The sequence below is a fragment of the Pezoporus occidentalis genome, unplaced genomic scaffold (genome assembly GCF_034315485.1).
Source record: "Pezoporus occidentalis ecotype Australia unplaced genomic scaffold, CSIRO_AGI_Poc_V1 ctg97, whole genome shotgun sequence".
NCBI lineage: Eukaryota > Metazoa > Chordata > Aves > Psittaciformes > Psittacidae > Pezoporus > Pezoporus occidentalis.
In genome coordinates, this window is record NW_026916336.1 from 2373263 (window position 1) to 2386632 (window position 13370).

At 40.3% G+C, this 13370-nt stretch overlaps 1 protein-coding gene across 19 annotated transcripts in view; it reads left to right on the plus strand.

The window, feature by feature from the left end:
* Nucleotides 1–13370, plus strand: part of GIGYF2 (GRB10 interacting GYF protein 2) — a 75587-nt gene that overhangs the window by 47576 nt on the left and 14641 nt on the right. For 10 of the 19 annotated variants that reach the window (XM_062606594.1, XM_062606598.1, XM_062606604.1 and 7 more), the window contains 10 exons: nt 5382–5599; nt 5690–5852; nt 5921–6139; nt 6614–6804; nt 7487–7646; nt 9744–9910; nt 10291–10379; nt 11388–11495; nt 12024–12121; nt 12614–12714. In XM_062606594.1, coding sequence (XP_062462578.1) covers nt 5382–5599; nt 5690–5852; nt 5921–6139; nt 6614–6804; nt 7487–7646; nt 9744–9910; nt 10291–10379; nt 11388–11495; nt 12024–12121; nt 12614–12714 — 1514 coding nt within the window. The remainder of the gene's footprint in view (nt 1–5381; nt 5600–5689; nt 5853–5920; nt 6140–6613; nt 6805–7486; nt 7647–9743; nt 9911–10290; nt 10380–11387; nt 11496–12023; nt 12122–12613; nt 12715–13370) is intronic. The other 9 variants (XM_062606601.1, XM_062606605.1, XM_062606613.1 and 6 more) reach the window with 4 other exon arrangements.

Sequence of the window (13370 nt, forward strand, 5' to 3'; positions counted from 1 at the left end):
TCTGTCACCATTTTCAATGCCACAAATACTTTCATTACTGTAAGGATTGTGAGCAACTGTTATCTCTGTTCCTAGCCATCACCAGAGCTATGTATTATTCTATCCTCAAACAACTGTTAGCTTGTACTAAAATTCAGTGGTGAGCCCAGGGCCAGATGTATTTTCAGATGTTTTGGATTTAGAGCAGAGCTAAAGGGCAAATTTTGAGCAATGTAGTTTTCCCCAGGGCTTGATCATAATTGTTCATTAGACACTGCTGCTTTGTTATATAGTTCACATGTCATCAGGCCAGCTGTGATTATATCTCATGGCTGATGTACCTCATGATGTGAACTTCATGAAGTTAAACAAGGCCAAGTGCAAGGTCCTGGATGTGGGTAGAGCAATCCCCAAGCGCACATACGTGCCACACAGAGAATGGATTGAGAGCAGCCCTGAGGAAAAGGAGAAGCAGGGGGTTTGGAACTAGTTGAACTTTATAGTTCCCTCCAACCCAAACCTTTCCTTGATACTCAGGAGTGGACTGTTTGTCAGTACAAATCTGTGTGCTTTATCTTAAAAGGAAGCATAGATGGTAAAGTTCAGAAGTTCATTCTTGTCATCTTTTTTGAAAGATTTTTTGTGGAGGGTTTTGAAAACTCATCTTCCATCACAGGAAGTATTACTGGTTGTTTGAATTTTAGCTGCTATAACAATTAAGTTAACTTCACTTACAAATTAGTTTTAGCAAGTGTAATGAAAAGCCTGTTCTAAGAGTTCTGTGAGTCTGCAGAGAAGTTGCTAATTTTGAGGTAGAGACTGAGCTGAGTGCTGTATTGTTCTGTCTCAACTTCCCTCAGAGCTGTATTTGAAGTCTCCTGTTAGTAGTAGCCACAGGACTATCAAAATGGTTTTAATCATATTCTTGCTTTAAACAAAGAATTTAGCTCAAATTGGCATGGCTGAAACAGTTTCTTTATACTTATTCTGGTGTTAGATAATAGTACTAATCATGTGTCCTGCCAAAAATAAAGAAATGTCTTCAGAGTACTGTTGTCATTTAGCTAGACCTTCCTTTCACTTGGTTTTGCATATTCCCTACTAGAATGTGTGCTGCTTATTGTTGTGTTTTTTTTTCCTTTTGGGTGAGAACAGATTAGAAGAACATAGCAGTTGTCAGGCTTGAGTTTATTGTCTTCTGCTGTTAAGCAAAGAACACTTTGATTCCCACAGACCACTGTTTTTCCAGCTTTTTTTTGAATTATTATTGTTCCTTTAGCTGTGTTTGCTGCAGAATGGCTGACCTAAATCTGCTCCTTTTGTGCTTTCTTACTAGGCACAAAGGATCAAGAAGGTGCACTGCGGCTGCTGAAGCAGTCTTGTGCCTCTAGATAGTTACATGGATTCTGTGGTCCTTATCTGAAGTTAACTCCCTTGACATTCTTAAAGGGGTCTGTCATGCATCCATGCTGTTTTTAAACTGTTCTCCTCTCACATGTAAAGTGAGGGATCATCTGAGTATTGGTAGTGAAGAAGCAAATGGGTGAGGCTTCTCCAGAGACAAGCTTAATGCTTCTGTACTTCTACTTAATTCATAGGGATGTTAACTTGTCTGGTTTTGCAGCATGAAAACTGGGTTGTATCACCAGGCTTTTCCAGTCAAGGTTTATGGGGTTTTCTACTTTTTTGAGTACCGTGTCTGCATTAGGACTGGAAGTCTGATGAAAAGACATCTTTACTTGGCCTATATAGTGGAAAAGTTGTTTTGCTGGTATTTCTGAGTAAATGTGGTATTGCTGCTATTGTAGATGTGAAATAGGATCTTTAGACAGGTTAACTATGCTAAATAGATTTAAAGTCACAGGTTGCTTCAAAGTTCCATTGATTTTTTTTTTTTTTTTTGGTGGGTTGTTGGTCATGGGTTTTGGGGGTTTTGCTTGTTTGGTTTTGGTTTGGTTTTGTTTGTTTGTTTTTTTAACCTTCATTTTATAATGATTTAATGACTGGTTACCTAAAAAGCCTCTTGTTCCAGTTCTTGCATTCATACAGTGATTGCACTTCAGATTTGCAGAGCCAAGTCCATTTTATCAGATACACATACAAAACCTTTTCTGTATCAAAACTAGAGAATTATGTATAGGTGCTTTGGGGTTTTGGTTTGGGTTTGGTTTTTAAGTCTGTAATCATATAAATATTTTTTTGGTTGCTGTTTTTGTCAAATTCATCTTGGTTCATTCCCTTTTCAGGGAATCAATCAAGTAGACTTGTTTTTGGGGTGTTGTGTTTTGTGCTTCTTGAATATCTTAAAGCAGCTAAAATATCTTGAGCAAAATAAAAACTAGTTGCAAAATAAGAGCAAAATAAAAATGAAAGTTACATGTACAATATATGGCAAAAAAAATTATGTGTACTATTCGTTTGCCTTTTACATAGTGGTTAGTTTTGTTTCAGTGTACACTGAATTATTCTCTGAATTAGGGAATATAACTTTTAAGAGATAAATAGCTATTAATAATTGAGACTGAAGTGTACTTGGATTTCCTGAAGCTGCTAATAGTCCTTTCTTGTAATTAACAATTACATTATAGGTGGAAAGGCTAAATTCAGCTCAACATTATTTCTTTTACCTTGGGATCTTGAGATATATATGCATATAACTGGTGCCTGATGATACTATAGGGCTGAATTTAAAGCCATGTTTTGTCTTTAGTTTTGTTTAAAAAACTTTAGGTAAGAATTTAAGATTTATCTTTACTTTTGTGTTGCTTTAAAGATTGGCAGCCCTGTACTTCACACCCGAGTTGCTCACTATACTCTTAACTGGGCTTTTGTAAGCCTTTGTTGTAATTAAGAAACAAGGGTATGTGTCTGCTCCACTTACCTCTTCTTTTCCATTGTCTTCCTAGCTCTGAAAATATGAATTATAAAAGGAGGTTTTGTGACTAAATCTGTGCAAGCAGACCATATGGTAAACAAAATCTCTTAAATTCTTAATTTGAACTTTGAAGATACCTGGAATTAACAAAATACTGAGAATCACCTTCAAAAACCATGTTTCTGGGTCTCACTATGACGAGCCTGTGCTCCTGGTATAGGGATGTGAACCATGTATAAATAATCAAGGCTTTTCTCAATGCATAGTCTCAAGATGGTCCCTTTACTGCTGTACGGAAGGTTCTTAATACTGAATTTTCCTCTTCTATGCAAAAGAGAACTGAAGAAGAGATGTTCAGCTATTGGTGAGTCCCAGGACATCAAGCAGGCAGAGATGTTAATATGTTTGTACACTAATTGCCAGGTTCAGGCCATAGCTCTTTTTTTTCCCATGCGTTGGGAAACGTAACACAGACATTGCTTACTGTACTGAGGAGATGCCTGCCTGTGGTTTTAATCAGAAATGCAGCCTGGTTGTCAGCAACTTCTCACACTTAAACCTTGGGAAAAGCCCTTCAATTCCCAAGGAAGTCCTGGTTTTGATGCGTTGATTTTTTTTTTTTTTTTTATGAGAAGGGGGGAGGTAAAGTTAACACTGCTTCTGATACCCTATCAGTGGAGTTCCAGTGCCAGGCCTCCTCTTAGGTAGGTAGACCATGTCCTGCTTAGTTGTAGGTTGCTCCCAGAGATGCTTTTGTTCTTTCAGAATTTAGCAGTATTCTAATGAGATGTTCGTATGTCTGACTTGCTTGAAAAGAAAGAAATCTGCACCTCCTGAATTTGCACCAAGTTGGAGTCTAGAGTGCTGTGGGCAGGGATGTGTGGGGTGTGTTGCAGACATCCTCTTATGAAGAGGATGTGGAAAACGACTATTACTTCATAGAATACCAGCTTGGAAGGGACCTTAAGGATCATCTGGTCCAACCTTTCTTGTCAAAAGCACAGCCTAGACAAGGTGGTCCAGCACCCTGTCCAGCTGTTCAGCATACAGAAGTGTTTTGGGAGGTCTCTGGAGTACTTACTCCATTGCTGCATCTTCAGTGAGCCTTTGCCTTTGCTTACATACTTTTTGAGAAGTTACTGATGAGCAAGAGGTTGACATAACAGGCCTAAGATGTTAAGAACTACTTTAAAGCAGGCAGAAAAGATGGGATAAGTGCAAGCTTACTGTGCCTTACATCTTTCCTTAATGATGTTAAAAAGATAGCCTCAGAACATTGATTTGACAATTTTGCGTACCAAAAATGTCAGTTACTAGTTTCCAAGGCATAACTACAAGCATGGATTAAGTTATACAGTGGAATTATTTGTAGGTAAGCACATATGGTATAGCGAAGGCCTGGTTAAAGCCTAACCTTCTGTGTTTCCTTGATGAAATATAACCTTAAAGTTCTTAGTGCTTCAAAAGGGGCTTTTACATTTCCTGCATTTGTGAGAGAAAAGCTGATTTTTGCATGGTTACTATTAAATACTTAGGGTTGATGTGAGAACATTCCTCATTCATATGATGCAAATGGAACAGAGGACACAGTTTCTTTTGCTGTGATGGGTTTTTTTTTTTGTAGCCATCTGATGAACAGTGAGACTGCACTGATTGCACAAATTCCGAGACTAAAAAGAATTGTTTTAATTTTTTTTTCTCCAGAAAAGATGCTTAAAAACTTAAGATGCTTTTGTTTTTTCTTTCCACCTTTATGGTAAAGATAGCTTCTATTGGATGGAAAGCTGTTTACAATCCTTTCACTCCCAATTTGTTTTCCTTAGCAGCAAGATTTTTACAGTTTAAAATAGCATGACTGGAGTCAGAGGATTTTAAGGTTGGCTGAATGAAGATGCTTTCTGAATAGGTCAGAAAGAAAATGAAAATAAAACTTCAATTTGGAAAGTTTTTCCACTCATTTTTTTTCCTTGCCATTCCAAGTTGTGGTATTCCATGGCTAAAAAGTTAATATTCGAGAGCCTTAACTGTATTTTCAAAGGTATTCAGACAGTTGGCAGTCCATTTTTCATGTTTATGCACAGAAGGGTCTCTGGGTGGTATGGTCAGGGTGTGACTTTGCAGATTGCTTCAAAGTAAACACGAAATCTTACAAAGATGCCAGAGAAGGTTTAAGTCAATGATGGCTGGTAAATTCAGTCAGCATCTAGTGTTGCTTGTTCTGTTTGGTGTTCCAGCATTTTTTAGGTTATGTAGCCCAATTTTCTTAGCCTTATTTGGTCTTTATAATGCTCATAATACAATTTATAATGTGGGGGAATATACAGTGAGCAATATTTGAAAGTCTCCTGCTTAATGGCAAAATACTCATTTTCTTTCCCTTGTCCTCCAAGATGCCTTTTCACAGTTGGATTGTACCTTGTAGGGCCTTTCTCTGTCACTTTGTCATCTCTTCACTGACTCCTTCACTCTCCCAAGTAAGCTACTACCCCTAGGACTGTCTTGTAAAGTTGCTTTCCCCCTACCTTAGACGGCCCTCGTTCTGCAGGCTGGCGAGAGCACATGGAGCGTCGGCGGAGGTTTGAGTTCGATTTTCGGGAACGAGACGACGAACGGGGTTATCGACGGGTACGGTGTGGGAGCGGCAGCATGGATGACGACAGGGACAGTCTCCCTGAGTGGTGCTTAGAAGATGCAGAAGAAGAAATGGGAACATTTGACTCCTCTGGAGCGTTTCTCTCTTTAAAGGTGAGCAGCTGTCTTGGGCCCTTTGTTTGCTTTGAGCAAGTATCCTGTTACATTGGGAATGGATTATGAATGGTTGTGTTGACTTTGTAGAAGGTGCAGAAGGAGCCAATCCCTGAGGAGCAGGAGATGGACTTCCGACCTGTGGAGGAAGGTGAAGAAAGATCTGACTCTGAAGGGAGCCACAATGAAGAAGCCAAAGATCATGAAAAGGCCACCAAGAAAGAGGGAGAGAAAACAGATAGAGTAGTGGCAGGTAAGGGGAACGTCTTGCACATCTGTTCTATGCTGCAGGGTAGAGTTTCCATTAATTCAGTTACGTAGACTTATGCAATGTTACAGAAGCAGTGGAAGAAGCAGTCCAAGCGTCTTCACCAGCTGCTAGGTCAGATACCCCACCGAAATCCCAGCCTCCAGACTTGCTGCAGACGAGTCTTTTTGAAAGGAAGGAAGAGTCTTTGCCAGAAAGAACAGAAAAAACAGAGGATAAAGAGAGTCGAATGGAGAATACAACACCAGCCAAAATGTCCAGCAGAGGGGAAGGTAATAAACTCGATAGGTAAATTTAGTAAGTTTCCATTACTCATTGTGATTAAGTTGGCCTCTTAAGAGGCAAGGACTGGAATGTGGAGGCAAAGAGACAGAGTTCACCAACTGGGTTAAAAACACGTGATTTGTTGGACATGCTATTTCAAATGCTTGCAGTGTACAAGTACTTCACTTTGCAACACAGTCTAGAGAAACATCAGGTAGTTGTGGATATGCTTTATTGTTGTAGAGCAGATAGCCTGGGCAAATGTATGTGGGCAGGGGGCAGGATTACTGGAATGTGTGGAGTTCTGCGCTATTTAGACTTAAACTGTTCCTTGAAGTTAGGTTGGGTGCCTTTGCTGTAAACAGTACCAGTATAGGAAGATTTGAAAATCATTTTGCTTTGGTGCTAATTTTGAGTTGTTGAATGATTTTCTTCAGTAAGTTTTCATTTGATAGTTCATTATCTCTAACACTTTTCTTTAGATTTGGCTTCAGTTGCTCAACCTTTGCCACAGATTTCTGCAGACACAGCTTCTCCTGCTCATCTTTCTCCTCCCGTTTCCAATTCAAATCCTGCTTTGCGGCCAGTTCAGACACCTGTCACGGCTGCTCCAGGCATGGGCAACATTCCTACTGACCCAGATGATGAAGAGGGCCTCAAACACCTAGAGCAGGTGAAATTTCTTCAATTCCTTTGTTGTTGACAGTTGTGAGACTGGAGTAACTTGACACGCAAAAAAATATTTGAAGCCCATAAAACCAGAAATACAGCTGAACCTTTACACTCCGTGGTGCGTACTTGAAAGCTGCTTTTCTTCCCTCTATTATTATTTTGGAGAGTAATTCAAGCTGAAGTAGTATGTTTCTGAATAAGGGTACTATACCCAGTATTAGAGAGCTAGAGATCCTAGTGCTTACAACCACTATCAAGTAGCCTTACCATTTGCCTTGGAAACCATAAAACAATGTGTCAAACAGGTTTTAAAAAAAAACCACAACTAAATACCTAAATGGAGTGCAGACTGCATGTATGGAAGTTTAGCAACAGCTGGGATGCAGAGTATTTTTCATGCTAGTGCTCCTATGAATGTTTTATTTTTTCACCATGATACTGTGTGGGGCCTTGTTGGCAAGTGTTCTAAAGCTTTACTTAAGCAGGTCAGCCATGCTTACTCAGGATCCTGACATGGTGGTAGACTGAGCTGAGGGTTTGTGGTGCAGTTACACCAGTCCTTGAGTTGCTTGTAATTCCTGGTGCACTTTTGAGCACTGGGCTGTATTTGGCACACTCATTTTCAGATCTGTATGCAGACATCTAACTCTGGTATTCCTTGCCGGTTTTGATGTCTCCTGCAGCAAGCAGAGAAGATGGTGGCATACCTGCAGGACAGTGCCCTTGATGATGAAAGACTAGCAGCAAAAATTCAAGAGCACAGAGCAAAGGGTTCCTCAATGCCGTTGTTCCATGAAGCCATGCAGAAGTGGTACTACAAAGATCCACAAGGAGAAATTCAGGGTAGGTCTGTGCCCTTTACACTTCCTCTTTTGTTTCACAGAACTCCTAGAGTTCTACACAAGATTACTTCCAGCAAATACTCATGCATGTTTTTACAAAAGCAGCGTAGGGAATGTACCACTCTAGAACTGGGTTTTGAAAATAGATCTTCTGCCCATCACTACCACCATCAGCTCAGCATGCCTAATGTCCAGAGTTATCATGGATAAGGTTTGCCATCATTTCCTGTTTCCGTAAATTGAGGTTAGAATAAAACTTGTTTTATGCCAATAGTTACTCAGTTTCCAGATAGTACTAGAAATAAAACAAGAATTTGAATGTTCAGTAGATGTTGAAGAATCCATGAGAAACACTGAAATCAGCTTTCTAGTCTCAGCCTGAAGACATTGAGTATTGAGGGAAGGACAATTTCTTTAGAATCTAGAGCAAAGAAAAATTTTCACAAGCCAGTGCTTGAGTGTGATCTCAATTTAATTTGCAGTTGCAGCCAGTGCATTATTAGTTCATATAATGCAGTTTCATGCTTGCTGTTTTTGCTAAAGAAATTCCAGTTTTTGTGCCATGGAAGTTGGAATAAGCCTTTCATGTAGATATTTGCATCTTTGCCTTCAGAAGATACTTTTGAAAGTCTCAGGGCTCTGTTTTAGCAGTTGTTAGCTGACTCCTGAAAATGCAATTGAGCGGTGATTTATGTACTTACTGTACTTAGTAGTAGTTGCTAATACTGTTGAGTATGAATGACTTCCTCAGTGATGAGCTCTAGATAGGATTTGAGGGGGTGTTATTTGTGGGATCTGTGCCAGTCTCGTCTGCAGGTATTGCACATCTTTAAGGTTTTCTTCTTGGCCTTTTAAGTTTAACAGGGTGTTAACTATAAAGTGTTCGTATTTGCTCAGTGTGCTTTAAACCGTGTGTTAGTTGCTGTTGGGTGTTTATTGCTCAGTGACAATCTAAAGCTTTTTTTTTTTTATTCAAGTACTTCCTTGAAATGAAAGGAAGGATGGCAAGGCACTGGCACAGACTGCCCAGAGAAGCTGTGGCTACTCCATCCCTGGCAGTGTTCAAGGCCAAGCTGGATGGGGCTTGAGGCAGCCTGGTCTAGTGGAACGTGTCCCTGCCTGTGGCAGGGGTTGGAACTGGATGAGCTTTGAGGTCCTGTCCAACCCAAACCATTCCATGGTTCTATGAATGTGGCCTCCAAAATTAAACACTACCATGTGATTTTTTTTTTTTTTTTTTTCTGTGATACCTCTTGTGGTTTCATATTCTCTAGGAGGAATTACCTTCTAAAGATACTTCAGAAAGAGAAGGCAAGAATTTACTGAATATTCTTGCTTTTCAAAAGATATTTTTGCAAAACTTGTTTTTTTATGGTTCTTACGTTAAATATTCTTTTATACTGGCTTTGTGTCCATTAGGATATGTAAAATTAGTACAGGAGCCCTCCTTTAAAGGGAATGACTGAAATCTTTGTCAGGAAAAGATGAAGAGGAGGAAAAGTGAGGAAGGAAAGAAAATGTAATCATCCAAGTTAGATTTGCTTGTCTGCTAAGTTCCAGAAACAGATAACTTCTGTAAAGCATGAATTCTTCAGATTTGAAGGCTAGTGTTGGAACAGGCTAAGATGGTTTAATTATCTGTGCGATGTATGCGGGGAAAATAGTGCTTGTGCTTGCAGCACTGTCAGCTGGCAGATACTGTTGAGGTCCACACTGAAGTTGCAGCTGTTGTCAGCCTGATATTGAGCCTGAAGTAGTGAGCTGTGCTGGAAGGCAGGACCAAGCTACATGCCACTGTGGCTGCTTGGCTTTCATTTCAGAGCTGTCTTGTCTCTCTCCAGTACATGGTAAAAGGAGTAATGCACTTTACATTAAAGGCTGTCTGGGGGAATGCTGTAGCCACTGTAAAGACCTAGCGTGTGCACTGATGCTCTAGACTTGAATGTACTCTCTCCAGATAAGTGGATGAGATGGACAGGAAGGCCTGATGCTACGTACTGTGTTACTTTAGCAAGCACCATGCTCTTTGTTTCCAGAATGCTCAACTTGGCCTTACTTCCCCTTCCCCCCCCATGTGTATTGGTTGATGTTATTTCAGGTCCTTTCAGTAATCAGGAGATGGCAGAGTGGTTCCAGGCTGGATACTTCACTATGTCGCTGTTGGTTAAGAGAGCTTGTGATGAGACTTTCCAGCCACTTGGAGACATCATGAAAATGTGGGGCAGGGTTCCCTTCACTCCAGGTCCAGCACCACTTCCACATCTGGTAATTGTGACAGTTACAGTATTCCAATAGTCCTGTAAAAAGGAAATTAAATTATTTACATGTCAGCTGCTCTGTCTTGGGATTTCGGGTGTTCCAAACACCAAAGTTGAATAACTTTAAGAGGAGAAAAGACACACTCAATTTAAAAATGTTTGTTTTGCCATGTCTGTGGCTGGAAGGCTTGGTCCTGTTGTATATAGGCACTGTGTATTTCACAGTGACCATATTACAGACTTCATAAATGTTGATCTCTTTATAGGTGTTTTTCCATTTTCTTTGTTTTTTCAGTTCAGAATACAACTTATAGATTGTTTGCATTTGCAATATGCTACTGTTACTACATATGTTATTAAAATAAAATGTTTTATTTCTACACATAGGGCGAGCTGGACCAAGAGCGGCTGACTAGGCAACAAGAGTTGGCCCTGATCCAAATGCAGCACCTCCAGTATCAGCATCTTTTAATACAGTAAGGCTGCCAGTTCCAGAGATCTTCCAGTGGCTGTGTTCTGCTCTGCATTTTTAATCATCTGGGTTCACCTTCTTGTCACTGTTTCCTTGGGCAATGGGGCTGGGAGTCCTTCACCTCCCACAGCAATAGCCTGTCTCCACAAGCACCAGAGGCCTCGACAGGATTAGCAGAGACAGAGTGGGGCTACCTCAGGCACACTTTTCAGAGTCTCTTTCAGTGTCATGTATAGCTCCTGTGCTGAGACCTGCTATGTAGATAGCTGTTACAGTCAAACTGAGTCTTGGCTGTCCTTGTAATGCAGCTCAGGTGTTCTGGAGTCAGGGGAAGGCTACAGCTTTTTGAACTGGAGGTGGAGAAGGCAGAACTTAGTTTTGGTCTGCTTGCTCAGTGAAGATCAGTGGAAGATAACTGCTGGGAGAAGTGGTTTGTCATCCACTTTGCCAAAGGTGTCAGTTATTCATCTGTGGTCAGTTTCTAACAATTTGTTTTGTGGGAGCTTGGAGAAAAGAAAGGAGTCAGAGTACTCATTCAAGGGGTCCTGAAAGCATATGCCATGATAATGATTTTTGAATACTGTTTGTCAGCTTATGATTTGATTGTGCAGGAATTTGTCCCTATACTGTGGATACTTTGACATACTGGGGAAGAGATTGATTTATGTAGGTGGGCAGTCATCAGAATCAGATTAATTTGAGCAATCTGTATATAATATATAAAAAGGGGGAAGTAGTGTTGCACAGGGAAACATTGGACAGCAATAACCAGTTGATATAGTTGAGGGTGAGAGAAATTTCATTGTGGTCATGTGGGCCAATTTGGTTTATTCTTGTATTTTGATTCTTTTCAAGGCCCCGTTCTGTGGTTTCCTTTAGTATTTAGCATGTACATGATATAGGTCAGTGGGCATTGGTCACGGAGAATGAATCTGTGCAGCTTCTGCAACTTGGGCATTATATAAATAAGCAAGTGAACAAATACCAGTGATTCTCTGCTTCTCTTTTGAAGACAACAATATGCACAGGTGCTAGCTCAGCAGCAAAAGGCAGCCCTCTCATCCCAGCAGCAGCAGCAGCTTGCTATTCTCTTGCAACAGTTCCAGGCCTTGAAGATGAGGTGAGTTAGCCCAGACTTGAACTGAATTCCATTCTCTCCTACATGCTAGCTTGTATATAATCATTAAAATCTTTTCAGTGTCTGTCCTATTCCAGTTTGCTTATATTTGAGCATTACATGTTTTCAAGATTGTGTGAACGTGATACAGGATGTCAAATACTTCCTCAGATAAATAGCCTTTATCTCAGAGAATGTTTAGGGAAAATCTTTATAGTTGAAATCATACCTTTTTGACAGATCTGTTGTGTCAGTAACAGAACAATGCTGCAATACCAGATGCTTGTTCCTCAAACTAGCCTATCAGCAACAAATGTGAAACTAGCAGTAGCTGGCTTAGCCATTGACTTGGCAGCAGGGATGAGATAAGCAAGAGCTCTGCAAGCAACTAGTGTTGTCCGCATCATATTTTTTGTTTTAAATAGAGGTGTGGAAGGAAAAGAGTATGTTACAAGTTACTGAATCGCATGTGTGTTCAGAGCACTCCTGTCCCTGGAAGTGGCATGTTGATTCTTCCTGTTGGTATTACAGAATATCTGAACAGAACATGATGCCCCCTGTTACAAGGTCTGTGTCAGTGCCGGACACTGGCTCAATATGGGAACTACAGTCAGCTTCACAACCTACAGGTAAGACGCTTAGCATGTGTCAGACCTGTAGAGAAAAGTTCGTGTATTAAGAATCAGCATCTTTGAGATGATCACTCCCCTCTTGACATGAGGGCAACTTATCAGTATTTTTTAATTGGTTCAGCCTACTTGGCCTTGCAGTTTGTTTCATTTGAGCTGTGAAGAATATGGTAATTTTTCTGATGGTTATGGGAAATTTTGATGCAGAGGGATTGAGTGTTACGTTATAAAGGTGTTGTGCTCTGATGGGAGGAGTTTGAATAGCTGATTCTTGTGTAGAATTTTGTTGGAAACCCAGCCTTGCTTCAGTAATGGACAAGACTTTTTCTGCAGGAAGAACAGGTGGCCCTCTGCTGACTAAGACTAATGTGTTGTCATAATTTTAGTTTATAGAACATACCAACAGCATACACAAGAGTTTTTCCCTTTCAGATGTCTTATTGTTGATGTGCTTATTTTTGCTTGTCAATGTTTGTTTTCTTCCCTATCTAGTTTGGGAAGGAAGCAGTGTCTGGGATCTCCCCATTGATACTGCAGCTCAGGGATCAGCTCTAGAACAACTTCAGCAGCTCGAGAAGGCCAAAGCTGCAAAGGTCAGAAACTGTTTAATACTGTAAGAAGTTGGGATTGCTGTTCTGCAATGAACTGTGTTTCCTAAGCCAACGGAAGGCACTTAGCTCCTCAGTCTTCATGCCACTGTATGATTTTGATTGTATTTTCATGGAAAACACTGTAAAGGGAATAGGGAATATAGAAACCACTTACGAAATCCTCGTGGACTGCTGTTTGGAAACCATTGCTGTGGAGGTACTACTGACCTCTAAAATAGTGCTTATGTATTTTACACTTGTGACTAAAACCAATTCACTTAGCCACCTCTGTTTCAAAATGGAATCATCATGAGCTGTCATGCTGTGCAGGTAGTTCTCTTAATCTTTGCATCTTGTCACCAGAGTCGGTTTGGGGAATCTCAGTTTGTCAGGGTTGTTTCACATTTAGGTTAGTATTAAATTATTTTTGTAAGTTTGAACCTTTATGATTCTGTACATCTCCTGAAATTGATTATTTTATGATGGCTGCAAAGCAACTCGCTACTAGCTTCTAGAGTTAGAGGTTATTTTAAGGAGCTGATAAAGAAAGACTGACTAGAGAACTGGTGTTCATTACTGAACAAAAAATGTCAAACATGGTTCTAGACTACTTGAGGAATCTGACCCCAGTAGGCAGCCAGCTGATAGGTAAAATTACA